The following is a 27,922-nucleotide window of genomic DNA, read 5'->3' on the forward strand; positions in this document are numbered from 1 at the left end:
AGCGGGCTGCAAGTTTCATCTCTATAGCAAGAACCTGACACGAACGGAACTCAACATCATAATGGGATCTTACAGGACTTTAACCTTACCTCTTCTTAGTTTTTTGGGATGGACGCTGATCTCTGCCTTCAACCTGGACCAAGAGAATGTTGTCAGGAAAACAGGAGATGCCAACAGTTTGTTCGGTTTCTCCCTGGCCATGCACCGACAACTCAGACCATCCGATAAAAGAATGTAAGCATTTATTTCATTCTTGTTGGAGTCCAGGTATCGTGGCTTTCTTAAGGAGGTTATTTCACATTTGCAGCAGGTTGAATCCAGGCGCTCCTTTGGTTGCCGAACATTTTTTTTAGGCAAATTAGTTGATCGTTTTTTTGTAATATAAACTAACGGTATGTAGCTGTTTTTCATTTTGCATTTCCTATGTATTTTAGCTTCAATGATCAGCCACCTCTATACTGTAATGCCTAAAGCCACTGCACCACAGTTCAAGTTGATAAAACAAATTTTTGTGGTGATTTTACTATTGAAATTGCATGGAAAAGACATTATTCAAAATTTCACAAATTTGGAACAACATGAAGGATAGGCTAGTAAATAATGACTTGAATTTGGGAGAGTTTGATTTAGGACTGTTATACATTGCACAGCAGTGCACCAGAATGATATTTCCACAAGAACTGCTGAAAAAGCCACAACAACTCAGAGGTCATTTCAGGGCATAACTTTAACCACCCAACAGTGTGCTCATTACGTGGAAATAGTATTCACATTTAGCTTCATTGGGGTCATTAGAGATGTCTGGTCTCCTTTTCCTTGCTCACTGTGGAGATGTCTGGTCTCCTTCATCCTTTAATTTTCAGGCTCTTTGACCTCAAGCACTGCAAGGATTAGATTGTAGGTGGGATCCTTAGCACTTAAGGTTATTTGAGACACACAGAGTGTTTCTAGAACATATTTTATTGAATTTTCATGACAGTTTGATCTTGTTTTTGTGGTTCTCTAAAAAAAAAAAACATACCCGTGTTGCCTTGGCAGCACCAGGCACGCATTGTAAGTTTCAAGCCTAACATGCAAGTGAAAGAATGTGTGCAGAAGCCTGTAACTCATTCCTGAAACTCACTACTGCCGTCAACCCTGGCAGCACAGGAGAAAGACTGCCAGGATTGACCTCATGTTTATCCTGCAGAGAGCGTGTCCACCAGTTATACAATTGACTGATGTTGAGCTTTAGTGTAACTGCTTAGAACATTGATGTGTGCATTTACATTTGGTTATTTAGCACATGCTTTTCTCCAAAGCAGCAAACGAGGAACACCACAATATGTTTATCATACAAAAGACATAAGACAACAATCCTCAAAGTACTGCAATGTCAAGATGAGTAAGCAAGACTACCACAGAAACAAAACTGCAGAAAAGTGGAAAAAAGTAAACAAGAAGATTATATAGAAAAACGTGATAGTTGTGGTTATATGCCCAGTAAATTTCAAACATCTTACTTATGGTTAGCAGAATAACAGTTAGACAAAGTAACTGACAAACTGAAGTTCATTAGCAAACCATGCATCACTCATTTGGAACCTTCTTCAGCTGAGTTGTGCAATTTATATAGCAGCATCTGATTTTTTTATGGATTTACGATGTATTTCAAATATTTCAAACCACACCCAGTGTATGAAAGTCACATTTATGTTTGTGTGTATGTGCGTGCTCTGACTCATATCCTCAGTGTGTGTCTCATGGACTTGGCAGACTGGCTGGCTGTGTTAGAACACAACAATTCTACTTGTTAGTAACACATGCCCTACAGGTGTGTGTATGAAGGTGATTCACATTACTGCAGGCCAAGGCAGGGCAGGGCAGGGTGTGTGTTGGGGGGCATTGATGTAGCATTGCTTGGCTTGTCATAGCTGGCACGATGGAACTGCTATCCTGGTAATGCAGGCAGTGTGTGTGTGTGTGTGTGTGTGTATGTGTGCCTAGCACGTTAGCTATTTTGCAGCTTAAGTGAAAAATACACGTTGGGAATGAGGAGTGTAGACCTTTAAAGGGATTCCATTCTTCTTCTGTGTGTGCCACAACACATAATGCTGATAATAACAAGGCACTTGGACAACGGCAAACAGCCTATACATAGAGATACACAATGACTACTTTATCAATGGATACCTCACTTCCCCTGATTTATAGTTTTTTTTTTTAATCTATTCTAATGAGTTATAGTCATTTTGTCATTTCTGTCCTTCTTACTGACTTACTCTCCTGTTGTTCAAACCCATATAGCTTTCATTTTTGTGTGGAACACAACATTAAGCTGCAAAGGAAATAGCTTATAATAGATAACAGAATTGAATCATCTTTTTGAAAATACACAAATGCAGAAAAATAAATATAAGACACCTTGATGTCAAGTGGGCTACATTAAAAATGTCAAATATCCCGACCAGGACCTGTTTTTCTTTTTTCTTTTCTTTTCTTTTCTTTTCTTTTTTCTTTTATTATTAAATTATTATTTTTAAAACATTACCAATATCTAAAATACAATTTCTCACTGGTATTTGAAATATTATTTCTCAATGCACTTTTTTTGTCTCAGTTGTCAAAGGTGTGGAATATTAACTTGTAGTTGTGGTCAATATAACATTAGGGATGTATTGTATTGAGCACCCTGGAGTTTTATTTTCTGTGTTACTCTGTGAAATTATCCTATTGTAACAGAGAATATGTAAGAATACTGGGAAACTGCACCAAGTGTGCCCAGACTTTAACAGAACTTGGCAGAAAGTATGTTTAAGATCTAAGCTCTGACTGAAACTGAGCCCCGATCTTGGCACTAGTAATTGATTGGTTTTGACTTGCCAGTACTCCACTGAAGCAGTTTGGGCTGGTGGTGCATTCATAATGGGAGTTGTTTCGTAAGACCATTACAGCACTTTCTTCGTTTTTTTTCTCACACCAATATCCACAAATTACTCATCCAACAGATAAAATGCATCCTGGACAAGAGTGAAGGATTGCTCACTCACCTGCCAATCAACCACTGTGCTAAAATAAGGGTTTTAAACTTTACTGGTTTGTGCAGCAATGAAAATAAATAAACACCCAAATGAAAAATTCTGGCATGCCCATTGCCAGTATGACTTTGTTCTGTAACATATTTTGAAGGTTTCTTTGGGTATCTAGTGTTTCCTCGACACGTGCATGAACAATGCACAAGACGTCACAGAAAATGCAGTGACAGATGAAGAAAGCACATCCAGAGTTCATCTAGTGCAAGTATCTACCTTACTAAAATAACAATGAGCGTTCAACCTGAAAACCAGTAACACTCTGTGAGTGATGTATATAGTCACAAAATCACGAAGTGTTGAAATTCGAGATCCTCCTTTTGAAATCCGATCACAAGTGGTCACAGGAGACAGTTTGAAGATGCATGTTCTGATGTAAACAGGACCTGAGTCTCTGTGGGGGCAGGGGTCTCTTTGTCTTTATCAACTTTCACAGTTGACTTTGTTCTGTAACATATTTTGAAGGTTTCTTTGGGTATCTAGTGTTTCCTCGACACGTGCATGAACAATAATAATCAAACTTTTTATCTGATTTGGCTTTATCATATGGTGGAATAATGTAGCCGGCAAAAACATATTAAATATACAATAATATGTTGGCCCACATCCCAGAGTGCAGTGGGTCCATTTGGCTTGGAAATTTTCTACCTCTTCCTCTTCCTGTGATTCTCTTAGCTTCCTGTGCTGGAGTAGGCATTAAGCTTGGGCTGAATTTGTACGTCAGCATGATAAGGCAGCTATCGGCCTTAATACATCACTCTATTGCATTGGCCTACAGAATAGTCTCAAGTATTATTATCCTACTGTAGTTTGCCCACAGGATGCATCATGCCAGCCCCACTCTCATGCTAGATCCACACCTCTCTGAGAAACTTAAACAGTGCTGCCCACTACAGTGTGCTCATGGGAAATTGGAAATGTAGGTTGAAATTTGATGTGTCATGTCCCGATACCATTCCCGCTCTCTCTCCCTCTACTTTCTTATTTCTTCAATCACCAATATAATGATTGCAAAAGCCCTTAAAATGGGATTTATGAATTTGCATTGCAGCGTACAGTTTACTGTATGTATCATTCCAGGCTCTATAATAAGGTGGCCACTAAGACCAAAGACATGCCACTTTATCTATTCCTAGACCTACAGGTAGTCATAAATGTATCATTGCCTTAAGGGAGTCGGAAAATCTTGTCCTCCAGCAGCACTTATGTTGTGCACAGTAGGTCAGGTAATATCAGTTTGCACTCTGTATCTTAAAGCCTGGAGTCTTTGAAATGTTTAAAGCACATCTGGAGCTGTAATTCAGCTGCTGTCAGTTCAAAATGTGAACCGTGACACTCCAAACCTCCTCAGCAGACCCAGCTCTTGCACCATAGCTGTGGCCTCCTCTGTAGATTCTTGAAAAAAAAATCAATGCTTAACATTCCCTACAAAATTATGATAGTGTGTGTTTATGAAACAGTTTGGCCTAGTACATTGTATGACTATGATCTACTGCTTCTCAAGTAAAAATACCTCAAACATTTTTAGCCTTGAGTAAGCAAGTGTTGGTTAAGAGTTGAGGCAAAATATTTAGATAAACTTTTGAAGACAAATGCGGTTTCACATCAAATTTCCGCTGCAAATCAGAGCACAGGCAATTTTGATTGCAAGCTTCTTGCGGTCTACCATTTTTAATAACAATCCCAGTCTCGCACAAGAACGTTGTTTCCTCATCACAACTCGCGTGTGTTTGGCCGTGAAACGTAGTTTGCGGACCAGAGTTGTCACCGATTCTTCCTATAGAGTGGTGCACTGGTGCAGGTATGACGTCACTTTGTAGGCCAACCGGCAGTTAGCATCACACTGGTTTCCTCAAGAAAAACCCAAAAGGATTTTCCCATAGGCTTTTGAATTATCGCTAAAAACAAGCTCTTTGAGCAACACAAGTTTATTATACTTGCACATTTTCCCATCAAGATAATTATCACAGATGAAAACAACGTGTGCATTCCAGCCTTACGTGTTTTTTATGTTTCAGTCAGAAATCATTTGTTTTTTTACGGCAAAGTTTTTCAAAGCTCAATATTCTGAGCTTTAATTACGTCTTTGATAAAGATATGTAAGGACAAGTTGGAAACTAAAATTATGGTAATTCTGACATGGCACACTCAAATGCACCATAATATTTAGCTAGCCAGATTTATTGACAATAGTGCCGAACTCGTCTTGTGTCTTGTGCTCTACCATTATTCAAAAGATTTGAATTATGACAAAACATTGCAGTTGAAACAGATAGAAAGAGACTTCTCGTATAGTCTATATATGACTGTATTATAAAGAAAGAGACTTCTCGCATAGTCTATATATCTGTATTTAATACAAGCATATTGCTGATTATATAAATAATCCATTTGTTCAAACATCCCAACACATGAGTGGCTAATGCTGCAGGAGTAAATTTGCCAGACCTGCAGTTTTTTCTTGCCTATTGAAACTATTATAAGAAATGCATTACAAGTCAAGACCATTTGCTCTCTAGAATGAGGAATTTCTTAATTGTTTCTTTCTCATTATGTTGAGAGCCTGACATATTTAACAGATGAGACATAATTCTCTGTGTCTATATCATGATTGAATGCCAGACTCTGACCTCAGGACACATGAAGCACTCTCTCTGAATAAGCTCTCAGTAAATAGAGTATTTGTCCTCTCTCTGTTCTCCCCTCCCCCACATGCACCTCTGTCTTTCGTCATTTTCTGAATGTTCCATCCTCTGTTGTGCTGTGGACTTTTTAAAAAAAGTTTTAAATACACATATATGGTTCTTATGTGTGGAGTTTTTGTGTGATTTTTTTTTTTACCTTGGAATTTTTGGCTTGTTGTTTGTCCTATATATCTTGCAGAACCATTTCAAAACGTGAGGCATATGCTTGTTGTGCTATAGTTGTTGCATCCCCCTGGGGAGTGATTAATGGAGACGCATTACATTACCAACAATCACACACTACCAGACTTTCAAGTTATTCCAAACGCAACAAATTTACACATTGACATGTGCTCAATGCTTTGAGACACATGAAGGATGAAAACAATATGTATATCCCAGCATACACTACACGATTTTCTGCAAAATCTGTCAGCTCCAACTGCAACTCCAATATATGGAGGCTGGCTAGCTAGCTAATCAACTAGTGTCAATTCTCCCAGGTTGTAAATTGTGGCAAAAGTAGTGTAGTGCATAAGGCTTTTAAGTTGTTTACGTTTCAGAATTTTTTTGTTTCTACCCAAATCAGTTGGGGTATGCAGAAGGGAATGATGCTTTTTAGGAGCTCACTGTGATCCAGATTATTGCTGGATTTTCCTGAAATGTGTAGGTCAATTTGCATGGGATGCTGGTTCATTAAGAAAGCTTTTAATGAAACAAGGGGGTTTTGCGTGCAGTAATTTTGAGAAATATTACAACTACATCCCGATGAGAATATGTAACTATTTTACAAGTTGGGAATTTCGTATAAATTGAATTTGTACGATTTGCTTTCTTTGAAAATGTATGATTTTTTGAAAAAAAGTAAGCATGAAGGAGATATATGAATGAATTCACTACCAATTCGTCAAATACGTAAAGTAGTTATGATTTGCCATGGTAGTGTGTTTATATGAATAGATTTTTACGAATGTTTGTCAGTAATATCTTGTGATTATTATAGATCATGTTAAAAGACACTAGAGCCTTCTTTGTTCTTTGTATGTTGTTGGATGTGTAATGTAGTGAATTTCAGCCTGTGCATTGCATTAGATTTAATGTAATCATGAGCATTTTCATCAGATATAGCAATCTGTATGCTCTTGATAGTGCAATGAATAGCAGGTATTCAGTAGCTATTTTTGCCCAACACAAAAAAGTTTGTGTTGCCCTTTCAGAAAAACAGTGCTGTCTCTGTCTGTTTGGAAAATGTGACTCTAAAGCTATTCTCTTTTTGTTATCCAGACAGAGTCTTGGTCTATACGCTTGTTCACTCTTAGGCACAGATGGAATTAGAAGTGATTGATGGAATTATCAGTAGATCTAGGCATGAAATACATTTCTGAATATGGGGGGAATTCCCCCCCTTAAATGCCTCATTTGGGGATTTATCCTATTCTTTTATGCAAAACCCACAGTTCCTTGCTAAACTTCAGGTCTTGGAACATGTAAACACACATTCAGTTGATCATAATTCAGTTAACCAACAGCAAAAAAATATGCCTTTATTTGTTTGATTGCTGAAATAATAAATGAAATGACTGTTCAGACATTTAAAATGGACTACACTTGGACTGTACTTCCCAAATGAAACTGAGATATGATCACAAACCCATTTTTTTTTGTCATTGTCCTCTGTGTGTGACCTTGTATGTCCATGGTGTTTCAGTACTAACACTCCAAAGGAAAGTAAGTTTTAGAGTCCCATAAACTCTCATAATAATGTGCAAAAATGATACCTTAGTTTATACATTAAGGGCAGTACCCTTAAGGAACATCGTTGTATCTTATTATGTATACATTAAGGGGACATATTACTACTCTAGTCTAAAGTACTAATCCACCTTTTACCCCTGAAGGTAAAACAGTGTATGCATCTGTAAAGTTCTAGCACATTGCCAACTTCTTCCTTCAGTATTTTGGTGAGGGCATTGTGGCAAATGTAGGCTTTGCTTCAGTCAGACCCTTTTTGTCTATGCCCACAAAGAGAACTTGTGTAGCTAAAATCTGTGAAGTGTTGGGATGAATGTTATCGCTGAAACCAGTCAATCCAAAAGAAAAGAAAAGAGCCATTCACTCTCATACATGTAGTGAAACCAGAGATACAGCCTTTGAGTGGTGCATATCTTAGGCTTTCTGTGGCCTGCATTTATTTTATTCAGAAGAGAAGAAAGAATAGAATGAGTGCATAGACCACTCTCTAATCACTGTGCGCATGTGTTTTCACATGTGTTTTCAGTGTGGGCTGTTAAATCTGCATTGTTTCTACTGAGGATCCTACTGAAAACCCAAGTGTGCAGAAATAAAAGATAATAATCACAAGCACTATCGCCATAATGAACAAATATCCATTTTCAATTATTGCTCCAGATTGTTGACTGAATCAGAAAAGACTGTACTCAGATTTGACATTTATTAAGACTATTATGATCACGATTTTTACCTCAAGTTTCCACAAAAATCTGTTCACTTATTGACAAGCATATTAAAAACCCAATTACACAATGTTCACGGCAAGTATGTTATCATCTTTGGTTACGGAGTCTCTTTTGTGTAATCTGGAGCTGTGTTAGCATAAGAAGAGAAATTTAAGATCATATATTTTTTATATGAAATTCACAATATTGCGAATCCATGACTACATTTTTGTTTGTTGGTTTACAGATTGCTGGTTGGTGCCCCTAGAGCTAAAGCATTGTCCAATCAGAAGTCAACAATCACGGGAGGCATGTACAACTGTGACATAACCTCTCCCGGTCAGTCATGCCAACGAGTTATGTTTGACAATGAAGGTAAACTTAAACACATGAAAACACTATTACACATTATAACGAGTTACTGTATGTGTTAAGTGAGGTATTTTTACTGTGCATGTAGAAAATCTGGCAATTGAAAATAAGGAAAACCAGTGGATGGGAGTTACTGTGCAGAGCCAGGGACCTGGAGGAAAGATATTGGTAAGAGAGAGAGAGAGAGAGAGAGAGAGAGAGAGAGAGTGTGTGTGGGTGTGTATGTGTGTGTGTGTAAGTTAAATGAGTTATAAATAAAATAATAAATAATAAAATCAATCATGTTAAATGCTACATGTAAATTTAGGAATTACAATGTACAGTATAAAAAAATGGATATTCATTTTTAGATGACATTGCTAAATGTAAATATAGAGGAAATGAGAAAGTCGATATGAAAGACTGCTATGGTACAGATTTATTGTGCATCCCACAGTTTTAATGTTAGTTACTGTACAATAGCTAGTTGTGACATCTGTATATTTCTTAAAGAGAATCTGTCATCATCTATTCATCCTTGTCATCCTTAATATCATTAAAAGCAGATGCAATTATTGTCCAAAATGTAAAATTTTCTATAAAATCCTATTCAAATCTTTTATATGTCCAAATCAACAACCAGATAGATAAGTGTGTACAGTTTGTCCTTCTAAGCACGTTCCAGTTGAAACATTTTCCCCTTTAAACTACTTGTATAGACTTGAATACTTAAATTAATACTTTTATCCTTTTATCACATTACATTGATCAAAAGTGAAAGTAAAGACATTTATAAAGTACATTTTAAAATATATTAAAGTAGAATACAGTCATTTTTTATTGTAATAATATTTCACAATGGCACCGTTTTTTTCAGTATTTTTGATCAAATAAATTGAGCCTTGGTGAGCATTAAGAGACTGTTAAACTTTAAAAAACGAAAATGAAAATGAAAATTGTACTGACACCAAACCCAATGAATGGGTATTTTTTGGCTGAAATATATTTTTGTAACAGTGCAAAGCAATGTGTTTATTTATTATTTAGTTGTATGTTATTTATTTGACTGATTTAATATGTCTCTCTCCAGGTCTGTGCGCATCGCTATCAGAAGCGCTTATTTGTGAACCAAATTCAGGAGCTGCGTGACGTGACAGGCCGTTGCTACGTACTAAGTCAGGACCTGACAGTTAATAATGCCGCAGATGAAGATGGAGGGGACTGGATGTTCTGTAGCGGGAGAAACAGAGGACACGAGCGATTTGGTTCATGCCAGCAGGGTCTGTCTGCTACATTCACAAAGGACTATCACTATCTGGTGTTTGGAGCACCGGGTGCTTACAACTGGAAAGGTATTGGAGGATTAAAGTGCTTGTTACTTATTGAATGTATGTATTGTACGTGAGATCTTCATGGTAAATCTTGTGATTTTTGGCATATTCAATGTTCAGTGAAAATCCAGCTTCAAATCATTTGTAAAGGAAAGGATGGCCAATGTCAAACAAAACCCACAATTCCCCACATTACTCAATTTTTGCCCCCTCATGACATTAGTTCATCAGATTTTATTTGTCGATTCATTGCATCTGACGTATTGTATTTTATCCTCCACTTTTTAAACTTTGACATCTTTTCTCTTCACTCATTCACTCTCCATCCTCAACCCTTCACCCTTTTCCTTTCCTTGTTTACTCACTCCTTCACTGGGTGGATGTCAGGAGTGGTGCGGATGGAACAGAAGAACAGCTCTCTGTGGGATGCAAATATTTATGATGACGGCCCATATGAGGTTGGAGACACAGACCGATTTGATCCAGACCTCGTGCCTGTTCCTGCTAACAGTTATTTAGGTGAGTCCATCATCACATAACATTCCATTCATCATCCATATCACCCGATCCTTGAGCCGTCATGTGACTCGCTAAAGAACTTTTCAGCACAGTTTAAACTTAACTGGGTGTCAGTAGGATGCAAGGCAAATGTATTGCCTTTCTTACCTTTTGTTTGGTTTTACTCCTTTTTGCATCTCTTTGGCTGTTCTACTTTGTGCTTTATTGGGTACAAATCTTGTTTGTGCAACTGTAGGTGTGCTGTTCATGACTAGCATATCCAGTAATCATCCTGATCAGTTTGTGTATCAGTCACCTCCCCTTCAGGTGGCCAAGAAGAACATTTATGATGTGGCATCCAATAGCTATTTAGGTTTGTGGGATTTCCTGGACGCCAACTTTATCAATTATTTGCGTTCATCCTGGTCATTATACTTTCTATACATTGTGTTCTTTTTGTGAACATGCGTAAATGTTGTTGCTACATTACTGTCTGTTTTGAGGCTTTTTTTGTTTGTTTTGTTGTTGTTGTTGGTTTCTTGTTCACATCCACATTGCAATGGTGAAATTATTGTGTCCAAGTCAATCAGAACCATGCGTGTTTGAATTCATGATGTTCATGGTTTATCACTGCATATTCCATTATCACTGAAATAATTTCGGTATTCTTTTTTTTGTGTGTTAACAAATCTTTAGCAAATCTTCTGATTGGTTGTATCTGTGACAGGTTTCTCTCTGGACTCTGGAAAAATGCTGACCAAGAGGGGTCAGTTGACTATAGTTGCTGGGGCTCCAAGAGCCAATCACAGTGGGGCAGTTGTGCTATTAAAGAAGCAAGAAGATAAATCAACCATGTTGACGGCTGAGTATATACTAGAGGGTAGCGGACTTGCCTCTTCCTTTGGTTATGACCTTGCAGTGCTTGACATCAATGGAGATGGGTAAGATCCAAAGTATAAATAAATTATTATTTTATATTATATTATATATAACTTTATAAAATAGTTATGTTTTTCATGTTTGTATGGAATTAGTGTTAATTTTGTGAATTACATGATGCAGACATTACAATGTTTTATTGCTTGTAGATCAGTGTTATTTTAGTAATATTTATAGCATTTATTAACATTTTAAATATTTATTTTATATATTATATTTTATATTATGTTATATTTTCATGTCAGTATGAATATATCAGTTTCATCTTTGTAATATTTCTATTTAGTTTTAATTTATATTTATATCAGTTTTTATTTATATATATATATATATATTTATTTATATAATATTTTTAATTCTTTAGTACCTTAACCTTATTTTGTTTCACTATTCACACATTTTCTTGTAAAGTTTTTTTTAAATTTAGGTTTTTATTTTTTTTAAACTTAATTTCAATGAATACAATTTATATTTATATTATATATCTTTTTGATATCTTTAGTTACCAATAATAACATGTATAATTTTCCTGAATACAGGTGGCAGGACATTGTAGTCGGAGCACCTCAGTACTTTATTAAAGAGGGTGATATCGGTGGCGCCATCTATGTTTACCTTAATGAGGAAGGGGCTTGGGACAAGATCACCCCCAAGAAAATTGAGGGAGCCGCCAATTCCATGTTCGGTCTGGCTGTGGAAAGCATGGGAGATGTGAACATGGATGGTTATCATGGTATGTGCTCAGTATGTAGTCACTTCTATGAATACAGCTAATGTATAACACCTAAATGCTGAATAAGAAACAGCAGTTTCCAGGAAAGGTAAATAGAGAAGAAAAGATGTACGTAAATCATCACAAATATATTGGTTTATTTGTTAGGATCCCCATTAGTTGTACCCTAGATGTACATAGAACAGTGCTAAGCCCACATATAAAAAAACTCTAGAACTTATACATAAAAACATTAAACATGCATTTAGGAACATACGCTAAACATAACAAACACATTTTTAACATTACACGTATAAGTGAATCTTAAAATGATGATAATCACAAAGATGTAATTTATTTTCTCAGATGTTGCTGTTGGTGCCCCATATGACAGCGATGGAGATGGAAACGTATATATCTTCCACGGTTCACCTCAAGGCCTAAACAAAGCCCAGGTTTAGCCATATATTCACATTTCTTTTCTTTCATTGTCTTTCATTATTAAAACATATGTGTAAAACACATATATTCAATCATTTCAGGTACTTGGAGGAAAAGAGAACAATGTGAAACTCTTTGGATACTCTCTTGCTGGGAATATGGATTTGGACAGAAATTCTTACCCTGATCTGGCTATTGGATCTCTCTCTGATTCTGTGTTTGTGTACAGGTATGATCATATTGATAGACAACGTATAATGATTCTTAAGGATTCTTTATAAACAATGAAAGAACACTATTATATATTAATCATTGATAACATCTGTCATTAATATTATGATAAAAATCATTTAATAATATTATTAACATGCATTCTCATATGTCTTTATTTTATAAAATGGTGTAAAATGCCTACACAATCTGCTATTCATTTAGCACTACGGATGAATGATTGAATTTGCTGAATGCATTAATTAAGGCTCTTAAACTACAGGGCAAGGTCAGTTATCAACATTGAAAAGACTGTGACTACCACACCAAAGGAGCTAGACCTTACTCAGAATAACTGTGGAGACACTATATGGTGAGGGAACTATAAACAAAACAAACAATCCTTAAACATATCAGCAAATGGTAAACCTTGCCTGAAGCAAAGTTTTATTGTGTGTTCTAGCCTTGAGGTGAAAGTCTGTTTCAAATTTTCAGCCAACCCCAAAACCTACAATCCTAACCTGAGTAAGTACATGTTTCTCTGTAATTTACTCAGTAATTGTTCATCTGTGTCGTCCAGAATCTCATCTCCATAAACAAATGCCAACGTTTTTATCTTTTTCCCATCTGTAGGGGTTGAATACAATATCAAGGTTGAATCTGAAAGGGAAAAACTTAAACTTCCTTCTAGAGTCATCTTCACCCAGAGCTCAACCAATGAGTATGAAAGCAGAGGGATCGTAGAGCTCAAGGGTCAGGGAACAGAAAAATGTGCTACGAGAGGCCTCAAACTGCAGGTACACCACATCAAAAGCAGCATTACAGCATCCCATTTAGAGGGTAAAATAACAACAACTGAGTGACATTCTGAGTTTAAGTAGTAACATAAGGTTGCAGGGCAGGGCGCAATTGTGACAATAAATCAGCATGCTTTGTAGAGAATGGTTTTACCTTAATATAGTGAAAAGGAAGTACTGCCACCTAGTGGTGACTAAATTGAGATTTGAGATCTGATGTTTTTACATCAGGAGTATGGAATTCCAAAGCTGCCAATATTAAAAATAAATACATGCGTAAATACATATACAAATAAATGTAAAAAAACACATAAATATATAAATACATATACATAGAAAAGGAAAAAACAAAAATAAATAATTATTTATACGTTTATTTCCTTATTTATGTATATATCATTTTTTTTCCATATTTATTTATTTATTCTTTTATTTATTTATACATTTATTTATACATTTATTTATTTATACATGTATTTGTCCGTAGGGTAATGAGGAGGGCGTGGTTTACCGCAGACATAGCAATCGAGCTCAGAGTAGGCGAGGGCGAAGCGTTGAGGCCACAGTGAGGCCACCTTGTGGTCCAAATACAATTTGTAGAAAACGAAATTCACTTTAAAGAAAGACTTTCTACAAAACAAAACTCAATGAAGTGGTCAAAATCATGTCTGACCCCACTCCATGTCTCCAGACATTTTGCTCTCTTACTCATGCTACTCACTTTTCATAATCAACATATGAAATTAAAAAATATATATAATAGGCTAATATTTAAACATAGCCTAACTATGAAACTAAATAGGCTATGTTTTCTTTAACCCTCTGTCTGACGAAAGCGCCGGCGCATTTTTTCCTTTATGACAGCGGAAACAACTCACAATACTCCGTAATTTTTAGCCATATAGATAAGTTCTAGACATAATTATGAACTAAAAACGGTCTACTCTTATTTGTGCAAATTCACAATAACAACAAAGGTGGTGGATTCAGGGAACAGTTTATTTTGCATGCACTCCACTCCAAACACTGTCTTCATTTCAAAAAAAATATTTTGTTTATTAAACGCAAAGTTTTTAATTTCAAAAACATTTCTAAATTCAGTTCATATTTCCAACAAACTAAATTCCAAGCCAAAATAACGAAGTGGTAAAAAAAAACTTGATGGAGTATTGCGAGTTGTTTCCGCTGTCATAAAGGAAAAAATGCGCCAGCGCTTTCGTTAGCATGAGTAAGATAGGCTACATTATAAGACGCGCAATATGTCTGGAGACATGGAGTGGATTCAGACATGATTTTGTTTTGTTGGAAGTCTTTTTTTAAAGTGAATTTTGTTTTCTATAAATTGTATTTTAATTTTGATCAGGGTTTCATCAACTAATTGCCTGAATATTTAATAAATAAGAAGCAAACCAAGAAAGCCGGGAATGGATTGACGTGCGTAGGAACCCACTGGCCATGTTTCTGCGGCCTTTGAGTAAGGCTGAAACTATAGAGTCTTTCTATTTTTAAAACATTTCTTGAATATATGTCTTAATTACAGTAGTCCTATAGATAGTTATGATATTTGTGGCTGCACCGGGTTCCGTCATTACTAGGTTAAAGTTACGCCACTGAGGCGTGTTGTGAAAACGACATAACATCTCCTTATTACAACATAATTGAGTGGAAAAAAATATGTATGTGGCAGCAATGTGTCACACTAGTCTTCTATCATGCGCTGCTCTTAAAAATAAAGGTTCTTTGGCGGGGTGGATGATTCCATGAAGAACTGCTAATATACAAAGAACCTTTCCATTGCACAAAAGGTTCTTTATAGCGTAGAAAGGTTATTTAGAATATAAAATGGTTAGAAAAAAATGGTTCTTTAAAGAACCTTTCACAAAACGGTTCTTCAGGGACCCAAAAATGGTTCTTCTATGGCATCGCCGTGAAAACCCCTTTTTGGTTCTTCCTGGCACCTTTATTTTTAAGAGATGCACGCAAATACACCAGGATTCAATAAAATCAAGTTGGCCAACGCTGCGGGGGAAACCGGGAACTAACGTTCGCTCAGACATGGACTGCAGCAAATGTGCCAGTGTAAAAACGCCCTTTTCTTTTATTTCGACTTGGAGTCTAATAAAAGTTAAACAGAAAAAAAAAATGGTAGGCTATGTAACGGCACATGTTTTAGAATAGTAATTTTAATGTTAATGATTGATAGCCTAATGTTAATTTAAAAAGTCTAACAAAGAAAAAAAATCACAAACATGACATTTGTAAATAAAATTATTATATACTCTAATTATATCTAATATATTTGAGGAAATATGATGAGGATATACAGTTCTTTGAATATCTCTGCAGCTCTTCTGTCCAAAAGAGTTTCCAGTGTTGTCAATCCAGTTAAATGGTTTTGGGAGCATTGTACACTTACTGTAGACTGATCAAATGAAAATAAAAATATAAAAATAACATTTTGAATGACATCTGTTTCAGAATAAATAAAGCAGTATTTTATATCGTTATAAACGGTAACTCTGGAAACGTTTGCTCATACGAGCCAATTTGTTTTTAATTCCAGATTTGTGAATAACTAGTACATTAGGCATATTGCTTGATATATCGGTTTAAAAAAAAAAAAAAAGGACAAAAATGTTGTAATTAATGGATCAGGAAATGCATAATGAAATGTGTCTGCTCAGACAATAATGGCAAAAAGAAAACTTGAAAGATAAAAACAGCGTTTTATGATTTTATTTTTAATGTTTCATAAAAAAAATTTAAAAACACCTTGTTGGCAGGGTTTTTCCTGTTTTTTTTTCCTGCACAAATTGCACTGCAAATAAGTTTTGGAGGCTGTCTGTGAACATCCATGTTTGTTTCGGTACAAGATCTCGCACAGTTGAATTTCTTAAAGGGTAACTTCAGTGATTTAGCATTAGGCTTTGTATCAGTAGAAACCTGGGGCACGTTCAAAGCTCAAACCGGTGCGCAAGGTTTTGCTACGGTTTCCGGTTGAACGTCATGTTTCCTGGAAATGGTGTGCAACAGGTTTGAGATGCGTTTGATCTCGTTTGGTGGGTGTGTCAAAAATGTCAGCCCAATCAGCGGCAAAATGTATATAAACCACGCGGTATTAAAGAGACAGCTCACACAATGGAAGTAAAGTTGTTTAATGTGTCCGCTGGTATTAGAAGACATGATTTAATGTGTCCGCTGGTATTAGAAGACATGATTGTCGTAAGAGTTTTATATATATATATATATATATATATATATATATATATATATATATATATATATATATATATATATATATATATATATATATATATATATATATATATATATATATATATATATATATATATATCAACATGATGATGTATTTATTTATATCTTTAGCTTAATTGCAAGGCAAGTTTATTTATATACCAAATTTCATATATGGTAATTAAGTGCTTGACATAAAGTGAGAAAGAAAATACAAGCTATTAAAAAAGTAAGAACTAGAAATAAAATGATTTAAGTTAGAATTGATTACCAGGAGATGAAAAAGGTTCATTAAATGGGATTGGGATGTTGTCTTTTATTCTGGACGGTAAGGGCAGTGATTGCATGTTTTTTGCAGTATTAAACACGTATTTATATCGATATCATCAGGCTCCGATAACACAAAGAATGGCCTTCTCGGCTGCCATAGTTACAACTCTTGCGTCAACAGAACACGGTGTTAATCGCAGCACCGTTACCGTTTAAAAAACGTTTTGCAACGTTTTGTCGGGGCTGAACGCAGCGCTGGTTTTGGTTTTTGGCCAGAGGCTAAAGACTACAACCACTAGATGGAGCTGTTTCGCATGTTATCAACCCGCCCATAGGGGAGAGATCTCACACACAGAATGTAAGACACAGACGGCCGCACGGACAATCGTAACGGAGCGCGGTGCAGAGTAAAGTGAGTGTTTCAACTTTTCAATGAATTCCTGTGATAGTTTAGCTTCCATATGCGATCTGAAAACGTGCCAGACTCACGCTTAACGTTACCTCAGCTCTGCTCAGCTCGAATGAAATCTGACACTGCTGCATCTGTGCCGTGACTTTCGTTCGGCTCACTCACACTTTATTGAAAAGACACATTGAGTTTTTAATTGTAGTGTTTAATCTCTAATTGAACGAAATGATTGTATTACTATGAAGATCAAAACAACGGTGTATGGAGTGGCCTCGTAGGGGAGCGAAGCAAGTGCATTCTGGGAGTTGTTGTCTTTCATCCACATGAGACAAAAATATATTTTCTGTCTTTTCTCAGTCTAGAAGGCACCAAATTCAAAAATAATTTCACATTTCTACTGCATAAATGACCCAGTTTAAATACAAAGCTTAATGCTAAATCACTGAAGTAACCCTTTAAGTTGTGTTGTGTGGACTGACTCAGTCGTAAACGTTTGTGCTCTTCTCTGACTGTCAAAGATTCAAATCTGCACCAGACGAAGGGAACAGTCTTTGTGTTCAGTTCAGTCTTTGAACGTTTCAGTCGTTAAGTGAGTCCCTGGCTTAAGAAGTGTGATTAATAATAAGACCACACCAAGAAAACCCCATTATATATAATTCAATGATGCTGTGACTCTCCACACGTGAAGTGCCACCCGATGCCTCGTTCTATTTTGGATCTTTGAAAATTAAAGATGTGTTGTATTTTAAGCGTTTGTCACATGTTGTGCATGTACAAATGGGAAATATGAATATGAAGTGAATTTGTGCTCTCGTTTCAAATGCATTGATCAATATGCTTGCGTCGACTTCACTGTAGCCAATATGTGCGCTGCTTCCTTTCCGTGTGTTCTGACCGCTAATGGAAAATATCAAGCACTTCAATTTTCAGAGTCCCTGTTATCAGATATCTGTTGAAGATGTTGCTGTTCATGTTTGTTTATGGGGACACTAAATTTGACAAAATCCAGACCAGACAATGTTCTACGGTCATGTCCGGAATAAAGAGTAGCCTATCCTTGTCACAAAGTAAGATTTACAATTTTGGCCATATGCCTATCCAAGTCACAGACAGTATCAATGTCAGTAGGCTATACTTATTGTATTTCGACCATAAGGTGTCACTGTGGCCTCAACGCTTTGCCCTCGCCTACTCTGAGTTCGATTGCTATGTCTGAGGTAAACCACACCATCCTCATTACCCTACGGACAAATAAATGTAGAAATAAATAAATGTAGAAATACACAAATGTAAAAATAAATAAATGTAGAAATGAATAAACGTGGAAATAAATAAAAATAGAAAGGAATAAATGTATAAATAAATCAAAGAATAAATAAATAATAAATATGGAAAAAAAAACATAAATAAGGGAATAAATGTATAAATAATTATTTATTTTAGTTTTTTGCTTTTATATGTATATTTATTTATATATTTGAGCTTTTTTACATTTATTTGTATATATTTATTTATTTTTAATATTGGCAGCTTTGGAATTCCATACCTGGAGTGTTAATTATGTTAAAGGGACAGTTCACCCAAAAATGAAAATTACTCCATCATTTACTCACCCTCAAGCCATCCTATGTGTATATGCCATTCTTCTTTCAGATGAATACAATCTTAGTTATATTAATAAATATCCTGGTTCTTCCAAGCATTATAATGGCAGTGAATGGCAGCCCAAAATTTGTGACCAAAAAAGTGCATCCATCTATTATAAAAGTAATCTATATCTATTATGGCCTTCTGAAGTGAATTGACAGGTTTTTGTAAGAAAAACATTCATATTTAACATGTTATAAAGTAAAATATCTATTATGTGCAAAGAAATCCCTGAAAGACAAACTGAGAGGTATTCCCATTGAAGTCTCTGTGGAGATCCTGAACCAATCCACACGCAGGAAGAGACAGACTGCTCTCCCTAACCTGCTTCCCATCCTGGACCCGAACAACGAAGCCAGCACTGGCACCAATGTAAGCACCATCTTCTTAACCAATCAGCAATAATGAGCTTTGCATAATGTTTTTCCATAATCATATTAATAATATATTACATACACTACCATTCAAACGTTTTGTGTGATTTTTAAAAATGTTTTTGAAAGAAGTCCCTTATGCAAAAAGGCAGTTGAAACAATTATATTGTGAAATATTATTACAACAACTGTTTATTATTTTAATATTTTTTAAATATAATTTATTCCTGTGATGGCAAAGCTGAATTTTCAGCATTCAGTCTTCGATGTCATATGATCCTGATTTATGAATATGCTGATTTGCTGCTTAAGCAACATTTATTATTATTTATCATAGTTGAAAATGGTAGCAACAATGTAAAAGTCTTTACCGTCACATTTGATCAATCCTTGTTGAATCCTGAAATTCTTAAAAAAAAAAAAACCTTACTGACCCCAAACTTTTGATTGGTAGTGTATTATCATATATTACTCATAATTATATTAATAAAGTCACATTAATCAATCACATCAGATAAATGTGTTGCCTATTTAATAAAAGGCTCAAATTTTACATTATACTGCTGTGGTAAACCTCTTTCCAATCACTCATGTTTCTTTTAGTATTCATTTTGAATCATACTGGCTTTCAGGTTCAATTTATCAAGGAAGGATGTGGTGCGGACCATATATGTCAGAGTGACCTGAAACTACAGTATAAATTCCACAGCAGGGAACCAACCAGAGACATCTTTCATCCATTACCTGAGTGAGTTTTTATTTGTTATTATATATTTTTGGGCGTTTCAATTAATTCAATCATATTATTATCATGTTGTTAATGTGCCAGAGAGCCCTGCACACTCATGTCTTGTTTAAAGTGCCATCAGCTGTGTAATTCATGAATGTACCTACACTCTTTTTTTATCAAAGCAAATGGCAAAAGGAAGTGGCATGAAGAAGAATGTATCTATAATCCCTCTGTTTCTCTTTGCTCACAGAGAAAATGGAGTTCCCATTCTGTCTCTTAGCGATCAGAAGGACATTGCCCTGGAAATCAATGTGATCAACCAGGGTGAAGATGCTTATGAAGCGCAGCTGACTGCCTTGTTCCCCAAATCCCTGTCTTATTCTGCCGTTCGCACGAAAACTAGTGTAAGTCCAGCTGCCAGATATCGAACTAGTTTTTTGTTCATTATTATTATCAAGAATTAGTTTTTTTTAAGTCCTAAATCTTTACAGGATAAACCGATCAACTGTTTAGCCAATCAGAACGGGTCTCAAGCAGATTGTGACCTCGGAAATCCGTTCGAAAGAGATGCTGAGGTGATTATTTAAAATTATATTTGACAATATAATTGAAATACTTGCGTTTTCCATCTGGACTTAACTTTTTTTTTTCTTTTCTTCAGTCAACGTTTTACATCATTCTGAGTACAGGAGGGATTTCTTTGGATACCACAGAAATTGAAATTGACCTTAAACTCAAAACGTGAGTAACAACATTACTCCCGAGTCCCGACAGTATACAAGCTCATTATCAAAGCTAATTTAGAACTTTCGTTTTTTCTATTTATATATTGATGTATCCATTTTGCTTTTTGTCAATTGCAGGACGAGTGATCAGAAGCAGTTACAAGCAGTAAAAGCCAAAGCCATTGTTAAGATCCAACTGCTGTTGACCCTCACAGGGTAGGTTTGCGAACTGCAGTATCATTTCTCCCTCATGATGATATTATCAATGTCCTGTCTTTGTAACGTCATATACCGTCATCTGCAGGGTAGCTAAGCCATCTCAGGTCTTCTTTACTGGAGAAGTTAAAGGAGAGAGTGCCATGAAAGTGGCCACGGATGTTGGCAGTCCAATTGACTATGAATTCAGGGTAAGTATTCGATTTCCTAACATAAAACATCATTTAATGGATTTTGTACATTTACAATACTTCCTTTGATTGTATTAGTATCTCTTTAATTGCATTCTAGCTATCAAACATGTGACGATATTTAGTAGCCTGTTAAATGATGTGTTCTGTCAATTATACTGACTGACAGGTTACAAACTTGGGCAAGCCCCTTAAGTCGTTCGGGACGGCATCTATGATTATCCAATGGCCTAAGCATAGCTCCCAAGGCAAGTGGCTGCTGTACCTCATGAAGATAACCTCAACCGGTATAGACAGCTTCAGCTGCTCCAATTCAAATGAGGTCAACATACTCGGTTTGAAGGTAGTCCTAATATCTTAACTACAGTCAAAATTATCTTTAGTTTTCCCTGATGTTTCATAAATATATCAGTTGCTTCTATAAAGGAATGAACTGATTATGTGTTCTGTTTCACGGTTATCTAGGAGCCTTCAGTGTCACGAACTAAACGTGCAATTGAGAAAACTCCGGCGAAAGAGGGAACAGTCGCCCTTTTTACTGACAAGAGGAAATACACAGTTTTGGTAAAGTCACTCAAACCTTCAGAAAGTATTCAGAACCCATAATTTGTTATGTCGCTGCAACTTTTTATCACATCAATCTAAATTACTCACAATTACAAAGCAAAAAAATCACATTTGTGATAATTGCAAATGTATTATTATCTGAACACACTGACAAGTATTCAGACCCTCTAAACAATAATTAAACACATTTAAACATAAGGCTGCAAAAATGAAGGGGTCTGAATATTTTCGGAAATGCATTGTACTGTATGCATTCCTTTGGTGAACATTTATCATTGATAATCAGCCTCTTGTTTCTAATCACTGGCTTGTTGTTGTGTTTTTAGTCCTGTGAGGATGGGGCGGATTGTATAACATTCATATGTCCTCTAATGGGAATGGACAGCAATGCTGTCATTAGCCTGAGAGCTTACCTTTGGAACTCTACCTTCCTGGAGGTGAGTGTGATCTTTCATGAGAGGTGTGACCCTCAATGTATACATTTATTCAGAAACGCATGGATAATGCATTCCACACCTACAATGATTTGAATACAGATCTTCTATGATGAGACTATCCATCTATCCATCCATCTATCCATCCATCCATCCATCCATCCATCTATCATTACAAAAAAGTATATATAATAATTATATATATATAAATATAATTAATAATAATAATATATATACTGATCACACTTGTAACACAGCTAGTCATTATTTCAAAACCTGATCTCATGCTTTCATTCAGTTGCACATATTTTCAGTCCACATAATCATTGTTTCAAACACAAGATTATTATAATATTTAATGAGAACATTTGGTTTAATCACTAAACGTTGGTATTATTTTCACAAGTAAGGTGTACATTTTCAAAAAAACTCATTCTGATTATAAGCTTGACCAAAAAATGTCCCCGCAAGGACAAGGATTTAGGATATTGCCATCCTGTAGAGATGTAGAGTAATGTAGAGTTTACCAGGCCCCACACACACCCCCACGCGCGCACACGCACACACCTTATAATCTAAGATAAATCGCTTATAATGTAAAAATAATTATTTTCATATGGTTATCCATATCGGAAATTGTAAACGAAGTAGAAACTATGTCTATATAATCAATATCTACACAAATCTATTGGTGTACCAAATGATTAATTGATTAACCATTAAGTTCAGTTGGATTAAATAATATGTATTAAACTTAACATGAAGAGATGCAAATCAAAAGTTTGATAGTAAGAGCTTTATGAAAGGCAGTTACTATGAATGAAACATGAATAAAGATGAAACAGTCATTGTGTGTAGTGAAAAGGATACTTTGTGGTTTTGTGTATTGTACTAACACAATTGAAATGTTTGAAAGAAGTGCACTTTTGATGATCTGTTGTGATATTAGCACTGAGTTTTGAAAATGTACACCTTGCTTGTGAAAATAGTAGGCTACCAAAGCAAATAAAAAAACTGTAATCCTTAATAAATACTTTTTTCAAACTGTTTAAAAGCTTTTTTTTTTAAAAAAATCATCATATGAGATGCGTTCACTTGTGTTTTCAAGATCTATTTTTTTTTTGTCACATAAATCATTGTAATTATATCATAATTTTTTTTCTTGACAATGACAAAAGTTAAAAAAAAACATGAATACAGAGAGAACATTTCTAATAACTTATGCTTTTTAAATATTTTTCCTTTTCTTCATCATGGACACGACATGTATTTGACGCTTGTCATTTAAAAAGTATACTAATTTCAACTATTTCTTACAGGACTTTGCAAAATTAAACTACATTGATATTATTGTCAAGGCATCACTTGATTTCAAGACCTCAGCTACAAATATACAGCTGAAGAATGAGCCAGCACAGGTGAGGACATTTACAGCATATTCATTCTCCTTCCATGTTTTGTTCCATGTTCTATCAATTTGACTTGATATGCAGGGCCTAAAAAATAATGCACTTTGAAATACAATTTGTCCTGTTACAGGTACGCGTTACTGTGTTTCCCGAACTCAAAGTAGCGCAGTATGGTGGCATGCCCTGGTGGGTCATTCTGGTGGCCATTTTACTAGGACTCCTCTTGTTGGGCCTACTGGTCTTCCTGCTTTGGAAGGTAAGGTCACATGACTAAACTCACAACCGGATCCATTTAGAACTACCTAAACCTGTTTACCATGACTTTTATTCAACAGATTTTCATTCATATGACATTAAGGATTTAAAACACAAACCTTTACCCCTTTTAGTGTGGTTTTTTCGGCAAAAGCGGCAAAGACGGTAACGAACCAGAAAAAGAGAGGCTGACTGCGTAAAGAGAAACAGACAGAGAACGAGAACCTCTTTCTTAGGGTAAAAGAACTCACAGATCAAGTTGACCTGTGTGCTCAGCGCTAGCATGAAGTGTTGGATTAGCCCATGCTAACCTACTGCAGTCTGATGCACATGCTGCCTGTCAATGCCAAATGTGGGGTAATGGTGGCAGTTTCCAAGGCTTTCATTGCTCAGACATAAGCAAAATGCTATGAGGAATGCAAACTAATCATGTATGAAGTCGTTGTTGTTGTTGTTGGAAAAGGGTTTATACATGTTTGCGTTCACTCTTACTCAGCTTCAGGTGCGTGTGACTGGGTATGACTGAATGTCTGAGTCTCTAAAGCTCTTTAAGCCTTTAGATGTGGCTTGTTTTAGGAACTTGCGCATTTCTCTGGCCTGCTTGGGTTATTTACCGGAGCTTTTTGCTCTTGCTTTCAGCACAAATGATTCTTGCTTATGTCTTCTTCAAAACATTGAATGTTTTTTTCCGACCTCATGCTAGGCATGCTGCACACACCGCAAACATCACAATGTCTTTGTTTGTGCTCATTCTCCTGTATAAATTAGGCTGTTGAGCATTGTTAGCATGACGCTATGCTAATTGCCCGTTTTTCCGAACAGTGTGGATTTTTCAAACGCTCCAAGTATGATGACAGCGTCCCCAGTTATAACGCTGTGCGGATAAAGAGGGAAGAGAGGGACTATATGTCGGGGAAAGAGGAAAGGAATCCTCCGGAGAAGAAACAATGGATGACTTCTTGGAATGAGAATGAGAGCTACTCGTAGCTAAATGCAAAACTGATTGAAAGCAAACCAAAGACTCTCTTCCTAATGCCTTTAATGCTTACTTTTGCACACACTTCTTACTGTTAATATTCCATCAAAACATTCAAGATTTTATTCCCGGGATAGGGATTTTTAAAGATTGTATTACAAAATGGTGTCTGGAAGACGTATATTGAACAAGGACAGAAAAAAAGTTTTGTTTTATATTGAAATTTGCTTTCGTGTTCCACCCCATTTGCATATCATAGTTAAAATTCACTTCAACGATGTATATACATTTAATGTATTTATTCTCAACAGATGTTTCTGTTGTAAAAAGGCCAAAGATTTAAATATTTTTTGTTTTGTTTTATGAACGGCTTGTGTAGGCCAGGGGCCCGTTCTTCGTACCTCGCTAACTCAGTTAGCTGGATTTGATTGTTGACGATTTGGCATGATCTTGGATTGTTTGGTTCTTCGAAGCTCATCCTGGACTTGCTGTCATAGTAACAGGTCCGTAATCTTAAACCTGCTCGGGAGCAGGCTTATTTCATGTAAACAGGATTAGATTGCATCTTGAGGTGATACTTAAAATCTGTCCCAGCCACTGCTACTTTATTACAAGAGTGCATTACTGAACCAGGGGCAATAATAATCATTTTAAATAATAATATAAAAATGTTATATTGTATATGTACATGAGAATGTATAATGTTGTGTATAATACTATAGACACAGCCACTTGATTGAGCGATTTATTTGTGATGGAATAATTACTTTATATAATTTAGTTTTTATTGGTTTACACACATGTTGTACAGTTAATCTGAGCCGTGCATTAAGTGATCACGGATATTATGGGATGGCTTGATGCAGCGAGTATAATTTGATCTTGACCCATAAGAAACTTGAATACTGTCACGTTACAAATCTGCTTCAATTTGAATTAAAAATTAAATTACAACATTGAAATAAAAATGTAAAGGGTGTACAAATACTGTATAAAATCGTGAATATAAATAATTGGTAATCATGTTAAAAAAACTAAACATTTATCATTTATTTATTATAACTTTTATGTTGGTTTGCTCGTTTGGCTGTTTCCTTATAAAGGTTCAGAAATTTGTGGGTTTTTTGTGTAATTTGTCAAGTTTTTTGCCAGGTGGCTTTTTTAATTATATGATGTCATTACGTTGCTGTCTTGACGCCAGCCAATCGCTGCATTGCTGATCATGGTTTCGAGTATCGATGCATCTGCCCTCTTCAGGGAACACAAGAACGCGCAGTGATCTTAGATCATTTAATCCAGATATTTTAATCCAATCCGCAAATTCGTTTGAAGAACCAAATTAGCCAGAGATCAGTTATCACGATTAAAAGATCTGGGATCTGTCAAATCATCTCAGATGTATTAAGCGAGGTACGAAGAACGGGCCCCAGGACTTCTTGATACCTAGCTCAAACTGCCTGGATGAATGTAAATATTTGTCTTTGGATATTTTTTTTTCTATGTGTTGCTTATTTGTTAAAACCAGTCAGGTACATATTTCATTTCATAGGCAGGTTTTCATCGTACTTTACCACAACTGGGACAGATTTTTTTAGGAACTACTTTGTTATAATCAGATCAGTTGACTTCTACAATGCATTATTAGATCAGCTTTTAAAGGATTCTTTAACATTTTGAAGGTAATTTGTAAGTGTCATAGTATAAATGCTTTTATTTTTTTTTAAACCAGCAGCTGTTGGCAAATAATGAAAAGTATTAATTCTGTTGGTTTCTAAAGTGGCGATGAATTGGACAGTTGTATTGTTTAAATTTTAGCCCCTTACAAATGTATTAAAAATTGACACTGAAGTAATGAAATTAATTGTTAGAGATTCGTTTTCCAGTTTTCATTTTCCAAATAAACATTTTTCCTGGTCTTAAAAGTGACAAGAGGTATACATTTTTTTATTCAACTTGGCAAATAAACAGTATAGCCAACAATGTTTTAGGCCAGGGCTTTTGTCAGCTGTGAATCTGAATAGATGGTGTTGCGGAAAAAAAGACAGGTAAAGAACCTGTGAAGTTGGAAAATCTGATGAAATATGAAGACAAACACATTGGGTCTGAAAGAACAGATACCTGAACAGAAGGTACACTCTCAGAAGAAAAGGTACAAAAGCTGTCACTGGTACCTTTTCAAAAGGTACTAATATGTACCTCATGGTACTAAAATGCACCCTTTAGGGGTAAGGTACCAAGGTGTAACCCAGTGACAGCTTTTAAACTTTGTTTTCTTAAAGTCTACAGACAAATCAAGGTTGAGCTACAGCAAACAATGTCTCTGATATTTAGGGTTGAGTGATGAGCACAGGATTAGTGATAGGCATGACTGGCAAAGTATAGTGTGAAATGGCTGTTATTTTATGTGCTGGACATACACATCTTTTTACTTTCTTGCAATAAGCAAGGATTAAGTTCCTTGCTCTTAATGTAAAACTTTGTTATTTTTGTTACTGAAAAGTACATTTACTTGTTGTTATATGTGTTTGTTTTAAATAATTCAAAACATTAATTTGATTGTATTGTATTTTCTTTAAAAATGTTTGCATCTTATATTAGTTAGGATAGTAGTTTTTGTTGTGGTTTGTAAAATGTTGGTGTTTTAAAATAAAAGGTTACACGGTGAAAACCAACAAATATAACTCTTCTCTTAAAGTTTTCAAATTAAAATGTTATATTTGTATGAAAATTATTTATATATAAGGTAAATTATATAAATATATATACATGCAAATATTTCTTTGTAGTAAAACAATTGAAAAGCCATGACTTCCTGTTTCACAGGAGTATAAATACGAGGAAACACAAAAGCCAAATTCATGTAAACATCCATCACAATGAGTAAATCCCTGATGTGCAGTAAAAGATTGTTGAGCTCCACAAAATAGAAAGTGTCTGTAAGAAAAAAACTAAAGCATTGAAAATCCCAATTTCC

At 35.5% G+C, this 27,922-nt stretch overlaps 1 protein-coding gene across 2 annotated transcripts; it reads left to right on the top strand.

Annotated features, from left to right (window-relative positions):
* itga6b (integrin, alpha 6b) lies at window positions 1–27,612 on the top strand. 2 transcript variants are annotated; one of them, XR_013816138.1, is made up of 27 exons: window positions 1–234; window positions 8,459–8,586; window positions 8,672–8,751; window positions 9,653–9,914; window positions 10,281–10,412; window positions 11,119–11,332; window positions 11,870–12,063; window positions 12,409–12,497; window positions 12,585–12,712; window positions 12,977–13,066; window positions 13,157–13,218; window positions 13,327–13,490; window positions 19,297–19,443; window positions 20,078–20,193; window positions 20,426–20,579; window positions 20,667–20,750; window positions 20,837–20,916; window positions 21,039–21,116; window positions 21,205–21,307; window positions 21,477–21,650; window positions 21,773–21,871; window positions 22,201–22,311; window positions 23,628–23,726; window positions 23,848–23,973; window positions 24,107–24,209; window positions 24,795–25,305; window positions 26,359–27,497. XR_013816138.1 is itself a non-coding variant. In XM_079811601.1 (26 exons), exons 1-25 carry the CDS (start codon window positions 62–64, stop codon window positions 24,170–24,172), a joined length of 3,153 nt encoding a protein of 1,050 aa, XP_079667727.1. In that variant the 5' UTR covers window positions 1–61; the 3' UTR covers window positions 24,173–24,209; window positions 24,795–27,612. The 2 variants fall into 2 exon arrangements, 1 of the variants encoding a protein (XP_079667727.1); XM_079811601.1 differs by having other exon boundaries at window positions 24,795–27,612.
* Window positions 27,613–27,922: the final 310 nt, after the last annotated feature.

Source organism: Gobio gobio (genome assembly GCF_949357685.1).
Source record: "Gobio gobio genome assembly, chromosome: 3".
Classification (NCBI taxonomy): Eukaryota; Metazoa; Chordata; class Actinopteri; order Cypriniformes; family Gobionidae; genus Gobio; species Gobio gobio.